Below are 6,870 nucleotides of genomic sequence, written 5' to 3' on the forward strand. Positions count from 1 at the left end.
AAAAAAAAGAGAGGAACCGAGGATAAATGAAGGTCGGGTGCCCTTGGACACCTTCTTCTGCATCCGAAATCCAGGATGCCTTGGAGAGTCCAGGCCGGCAATTGTCCTCACGTCCTGTGTTGCAGGGAATCCCTCGCAGTCCACATCCCTGCACTACATGAGCCCCTACCAGCTGAACGCCTATGCACTGGCGCTGACCGCCGTTGGGGAGATCATCCAGCACTATGACAGCGACAAGATGTTCCCCGCCCTTGGCTTTGGTGCCAAGCTGCCCCCAGATGGCAGGGTGTCCCACGAATTCCCGCTGGTAAGATGTCCCGCTGGTGGGCAGAGGATTGGCCGGGCTGGGGATGTGGTGGCAAGCCCGGGGGTGGGGGACATTTCCCCTCCTCTGGGCCTAGGGACTTAAGGCGCAGCCCATGTGGGAGTGGGCCACCTGCCGTGCATGTGGAACTTGCATCAAGGCCTCCAGAAACCCGTTCCCCACCCTGCTCAGAAATGCTCGCTCTCCAGAAATGCTCGCTCTCTGAAGCCACCCACAGCTGGCTCTGGCCTCCTTGTGCCCAACAAGAGTCAGATGGAGGGGGAGGGGCCTATGGCCGACCCCCCTCCCAGGGCCCCAGGAGAGGAGATAAGGGGGTGCAGACTGGGTGTGAGCAGCCACAGATAGTTCCAGGAGTTGCTTGAGTCAGTGCTGAGATGCGGGGAGGGGTGTGAGGACCCTGTGAGGCTGTGGAATATGGTGTCGTCTGGGAGTCCCGGGCCCCATGGAGATGACTGCTCAGGCCACCCCCTCTGGCTGGCTTCCATGAGCTGGGGACACTCAGGCACAGCACACATCCTTCCGGTGCCTGGGAGTACCAGGCACTGTGCTGGGCACGAGACACGTGAGGACAGATCAGCCGCAGGTCCTTGCTGAGTTGCTTAGACCCAGCAGTCATTTTGGGGCATGGTGGGTTTGCCTGAGTTTCCCTGACGGAAGCAGCCGGGGTTCTTGGGGTGCTTCTGAGCAGGTGCAGGGAGTAGAGCAAGGAAGGGTCCAGCATGGCCCCTGCTCACCCGAAGCATGCACGGCACTCCTGGGGGACCCTGGGACCTCCCCCCCAACCAGCCACCCACACCAGGGAAGAGCCCAGGATAGCCCAGGCCCACTGGGCTCTGCACCTGGGCTCTGCTCCACACATCACCCACTGCCCCCATCCTGGGCTCAGCCTTCCTGTCCTCTCTGCCCCCAGAACGGCAACCAGGAGAACCCCTCGTGCTGCGGCATCGACGGCATCCTAGAGGCCTACCACCGCAGCCTGCGCACGGTGCAGCTCTATGGCCCCACCAACTTTGCCCCCGTGGTCACCCACGTGGCCAGGTGAGTGCCAGGTCACACCCTGCCCTCAGCTCCCGGGCCCTCTGTTTCCACACCCACTGACTCTGGACGCCGGGGGGAGTTTCTTCCATTGCCTTGCCTTTCAAGGAGCCGTGCCCCTGAAAAGATGCCCCAAGAGCTTTCAGGGTCCTTATGGGAGGGGGATCAACAAGCCCAGAGGCCCCTCTAGCCAGCTCTCACCCTGCGTCTGCCCACCCCAGGAATGCTGCGGCCGTGCAGGACGGCTCCCTGTACTCCGTGCTGCTCATCATCACGGACGGGGTCATCTCAGACATGGCACAGACCAAGGAAGCCATTGTCAACGTGAGTGAGGACAGCGGGATGGGGTGGGAGGGGAAGAGTGAGCGGGGGCAGTTTGAGGCGTCTCCTCCCCCTGGGTGTCCCCTTCCTTCTTTAGGGATACGGCGGGGCCTTGATTCTCCTTTCCCTACCTCAGTGGCACCCACTGGCCTCGTCCACCTCCCGGCATCTGGCCACAGAGCTTGGTGGGAATTGCGAGAGGGCCGGGCAGTGGCGGTTGGGGGCGGAAGCGGCTCCCAGCCCACAAGGGATCTGGCTGTTACGCTGTGTACCACCTCTTAGTCATGCTGGGTGGTCCACTTCCTCCAGACCCCCATGGCTTCCTCACTAAGCCGTCTCTAGGACGCTGTCCCAGACCTCAGGCTGGCCTGGCCAGGAAGAGGGTGTGGGAGGCCCGGGGCAGGGGACACCCAGGCACATGGCTCCCCTGCCCGGTGGCCGCCCCGTAAAAGGGGCCCCAGCTGCAGCTGTGCCAGTCCTTCCTCGGAGCCACGTAAAAGAGGGTCCCCCAGAGGGAGGTCTGGCAGCAGGAGAGGGCTCCCAGAAGCAGCCCTGGGATCTACCTCCCCTGCCTCCGTCCGCTTCCTCTCCTGGCTCCATCTCCGTTTCCCTGGGTCTTTGTCTCTGAGTGGCCTCTCCCTCCCCCCTTTGCTATGTTCCTCCCTCTCTCTCTCCTCCATTCCCTCTCCAATTTTTCCCTCTCCCCTGCCTCTCTCCTTTTGACCCACCCCTCTCTGTCCCTTCTTTTAACTGGCGCCCGTTGGGCCGGACTTTCCCCTGCCTCGTGCCGTCTCCCAGGCTGCCAAGCTCCCCATGTCCATCATTATCATCGGCGTGGGCCAGGCAGAGTTCGACGGTGAGTCCGCCTGCCACCCTCCCTCCTCTCCCTCCTGTCCCCCCGCCCCCGCCCCAGCTGTCTCCCCCAGAGGCTCCAGGTCCCCTTCCCAAAAGAGAGAGCTCACGCCTGGGCGTGTGTGGCTGTCTGGGTGAGTGTGCAGGGCGTGGGGGTGCATTTGTTTGCGCAGGGAGGGGTGTGTCAGGGTGTGCACCCACACCCTCGCCCCAAGGCTGTGGGGAGGAGGCCCCAGTCACTCCTTTCTCCTCCAGCTCTGAGAGTCTGGAGAGGACGGCGGAGCCAGAGTCCTGGGCTAGAAGTCAGGGCTTCACTGGCTGGGCTACTCCGGGCTCCTGGCCTGTTCCCTCGTCTCTAGCACGGGGGCACGGGCCGACGGTCTCTGCCCGGATTGGCCTGGGACTGGAGGACACATCCAACGTCCTGCCAGGCTCGAGTATCCACCATTAATCCCCCTTTCCCCCCATCCCATGCCACTCCCTCCCACACAGCCATGGTGGAACTGGATGGTGATGATGTGCGGATCTCCTCCCGGGGGAAGCTGGCCGAGCGGGACATTGTCCAGGTGAAGCCCAGATCCTGCCTGCCCCACGGGAAATTCAGGAGCCACTTCCAGCCAGACTGACCTCACACTCCCTTTGTAGGCTTCCCTGGGGAGGCCCCGGAGGGAGACCCTGGGAGCCCCAGAGTGGCCTTCCCTCTGGGCTGTACTCCTCCCTGCCATGTCTGAGACTCGCTACTAACACAATTGGTGCCCGACCAGAGCCAGGAATGCTCTGCTGGCCCTGCCTGAGCCCCCAGGCCTCTGTGGCCATCCACTTTCTGTTGCTGGCTGTCTGGCGGCCTTCCCGGCAGACCCCTTGAAGGCGGAGGCTGTGTCTTTGGTGTCCAAGAATGGGTGTGGCTGGGTTAGCTGAATCAGTGGCACAACATCTCCATGTAGGATGTGGTATCCATGAGCAGAGAGAGAGGGCTTTGTCTTCAGGGAACTCCCACCGAGTCAGGCAGAAGAGTGCACCGCCAGCAGGCACGTCCCTCATCCAATCTCCTACTGCCTGAGTCCCTTGTGCTTAGGAGATTCGGAATAAAAAGATGCCATTCTCCAGGACCCCCCCCTTATTTAAAAACCAGGACCTAGGATCCCAGTTGTGGAGATCAAAGATAGGGGACTGGGAACCCAGAAAGGGCAGCCTGAGGGGGGGGACCATCCCACGCCAAGGCCTGGAGGCAGAATTGAGCCTGAGGCAGGGGTGGGGGACACCCCTGGGGGAAGGAACCCACACCACCTGGCTTTAGGTGTTGGCCAGATTAGCCCCAGAGAGAAAAGGGAAGAAGAGAGGGCAGAGACAGAGAGGACTCTGCAGGAGAGCGGGGAGGAGATGGGGAGGGCTCATATCCCAGAAGGCAGGGGAATCATTCAGCATAGCATCTGTGTTTGCCTCCGTGGTGTATCCAGGTGTGGAATAGGGGCTGAGGAAGCATTTGTTGAGTGAACGAATAGTGACTGTGACACAGTCCCTCGTGGAATTCACCAAGGGAGTGAAGTGAGCACTGGGGGTGCAGTTGAACAGCACACAGGCCCTGATTTGACACGGGGCCTATGACCAATGCAGTATAAGAGAAACACAGTGTACACATCAGTGAGCAAGTTAATAACACGGTTCCGGCCGGGCTCAGTGGCTCAGCCTGTAATCCCAGCACTTTGGGAGGCCGAGGCAAGTGGATTGCTTGAGCCTGTGGGTTCGAGACCCGCCTGGGCAACTTGGCGAGACTTCGTCTCTACAATAAAATTTTTAAAAAGTAGCCGGAGCCGGGCTCGGTGGCTCAGCCTGTAATCCCGCGCCTTTGGGAGGCTGAGGTGAATGGATTGCCTGAGCCCACGGGTTCGGGACCTGCCTGGGCAGGCGAGACCTCATCTCTACAATAAAATCAAAAAATTAGCCAGGCGTGGTAGCGCGCGCTTGTAATTCCAGCTATGCGGAAGGCTGAGGCGGAGGGATCACCGGAGCCCAGCAGGTCGAGGCTGTGGTGGCCGGGAGCGGCCACTGCACTCCAGTCTGGGCGACAGAGTGAGACTCCGACTCAAAAAAAAATAAAATAAAAAAGTAGCCGGGCGTGGTAGCACACATCTGTAGTTCCAGGCTACTCAGAAGGCTGAGGTGGAAGGATCGCAGGAGCCCAGAGGGTCGATGCTGGGGTGGCCGTGAGCGTGCCACTGCACTCCAGCCTGGGTGAAGGAATGAGACTCCCACTCAAAAAAACAAACACAAACAAACAAAAAACACAGTTTCAGGCGATGGTAAGAGTTCCAAAGAGAAGTGAGAGAGAATAAGAGCAGAAATGCTGGGAGGGGAGTGGATGTGACCCCAGCCCTGGAGACTAGGGAGGGCCAGGGTCCAGCGGAGGGCGCGGCCTGACTCTGACTTCCCGCTTGCCAGTTCGTGCCCTTCCGGGACTACGTGGACCGCACGGGCAACCACGTGCTGAGCATGGCCCGCCTGGCCCGCGACGTGCTGGCGGAGATCCCTGACCAGCTGGTGTCCTACATGAAGGCGCAGGGCATCCGCCCCCGCCCCCCGCCCGCGGCGCCCACACAGTCACCCCCACAGTCCCCGGCCCGCACGCCCCCTGCCTCCCCTCTGCACACGCACATGTGAACCTCCTGCCGGTCCACAGCAGGCAGGAGGCTGGGGCCCCGGGGAGACCACTAGAGCGGTAGGCAGGTCCCCGGACTCCCTACAGTCGGCTCACCCGGCCTGGCCTTCGGGACATCTGTGTACCTGGGTGCCGGCAGGGGCTGGGGCCTCCAGAGACCCTTCCTCGATTTCCTGGCCTCACCTACTGCTCAATCCCTGAGAGTTGGGGGGTACAGGTGACGGAAGGGTGCACCAAGTTCTGGGCCCCAGGGCTTCTCTTCTTCCCTGACACCTGGTTCTAGCCCCACAAGGAAAGTGTTAACAATTGGGGTGATTGGGGCACCCCCCCAGCCCACCTTGGGCGATCCCGTCTGCTTACCTACTCCCCTGAAGCCCCCCTTCCCCTCCTGTCCTATCCCCAGCCCCACCCTGTGATCGACCCTGTGCCCTGTTTCTAGTGAACCCCAGGAGGCGGGTGGGTCTGCGGGAATGCCTGAACACGTGACCCCTCCTAGGGGCACCGTATGCAATGGGAGCCCTGCAGACCTGGGGGACCGCGGGCCATGTGGTGGGCCTGAAATGAGGCTTCTCGGCAGAGTCCTTTTTGTGCCCCTCAAGCCCGGTAGGATGCTGGTCCTAGACACACAGATCCGCAGGCCTCTCACAGGTGTGGGCCCCCGGGCACGTCCACAGTTGACTCCTGGCTCAGGCGATGCTTCCGCCCTCCAGAGGCTGCCCGGGGCCTGATGTGACCACTCTTCTGCCCACCTGGAGGCTGGGGCAGGGAGCAGCTCAGCCCCATGCTCCCACGCTGTTCTCCTTTGCCCTCTATCCCAGGAGTCCTGGGTTTGAGCCCTGCCTCCTCTCCCTGCCTACTCTGGCACCCAAGCAAGACTCTCCTGCCTTTTGGGCCTCAGTTTCCACATCTGTACAGGGAGAGGGTTGACCAGATGGCCCCAGATTTTGCTTCAGCTCTGACATCCCCAGAGTTCCTTCATCCCATCCCCAGCTCTGCCCTCCCGCTTCTAGCCAATGTGACCTAGGCCGTCTTGGCTCTAGGGTCACCCCGATCTGTCCCTTCAGCTGTCAGCCATGGGCTCTGGCGTCTGAGCCCAAGCTCCTGTCCCTGCCACGGGGAAGGTGGGAAGAGGGATCCCACCCCCAGGCCCACCCAGCCGCCCAGCCTTTGCCCCTGCGGGGAGCAGGTCATGCATGCCCGTCCCTCCCGCCGCATGGGGCGCCTCAGCCCGCCAACCTCTCCATGCCTGGGTGGAGACCAGGCCCCATCCCATCTGCTGCCCGACTCCGCTTCCCCCCTGTCATGCATGATGGTGGTGTTTCTAAGGTGTCTGGTCCTGTCTGGTCCTGTGCCCGTCTCTGAGACAGTCTCTGTGTGGAATTTGCCTTAAACTGAAGTAAATTTGGTTCTTTTAGTAAAGTACCTTGTTTTCCTCTCTCCTCTGAAAAAAATAGCACAGCTGTTGCTGTCTGGCAGAGCCCAGGTTCTCCTCTCTCTCTTCCTTCAATTATTTTGCTCAACAAGGATTTACGGAGCAACCACTATGTGCCAGGCTCTGTGCTAGGCACTGGGGGTATGTTGTTCACTGGCAGTGAACAACACACAGGCCCTGTCTCCACACGGGGCGTATAACAAGCAAATAATATGAGAGGAGCACAATAAACACATCAACAACTAGATT

The 6,870-nt window shown here is 60.9% G+C and overlaps 1 protein-coding gene across 3 annotated transcripts in view; it reads left to right on the forward strand.

Annotated features, from left to right (window-relative positions):
• The window catches only part of CPNE5 (copine 5), a 103,035-nt gene extending 96,424 nt beyond the window's left edge, over window positions 1-6,611 (forward strand). For all 3 annotated transcript variants that reach the window (XM_021715813.1, XM_008064582.2, XM_021715814.1), the window contains 6 exons: window positions 126-307; window positions 1,236-1,363; window positions 1,582-1,684; window positions 2,480-2,537; window positions 3,026-3,099; window positions 4,973-6,611. In XM_021715813.1, the coding sequence (XP_021571488.1) occupies window positions 126-307; window positions 1,236-1,363; window positions 1,582-1,684; window positions 2,480-2,537; window positions 3,026-3,099; window positions 4,973-5,191 (764 nt within the window). In that variant the 3' untranslated portion in view covers window positions 5,192-6,611. The remainder of the gene's footprint in view (window positions 1-125; window positions 308-1,235; window positions 1,364-1,581; window positions 1,685-2,479; window positions 2,538-3,025; window positions 3,100-4,972) is intronic.
• Window positions 6,612-6,870: the final 259 nt, after the last annotated feature.

Source organism: Carlito syrichta, unplaced genomic scaffold (genome assembly GCF_000164805.1).
Source record: "Carlito syrichta isolate Samal-C Ts95f unplaced genomic scaffold, Tarsius_syrichta-2.0.1 Scaffold307715, whole genome shotgun sequence".
In the NCBI taxonomy this organism is placed as follows: Eukaryota; Metazoa; Chordata; class Mammalia; order Primates; family Tarsiidae; genus Carlito; species Carlito syrichta.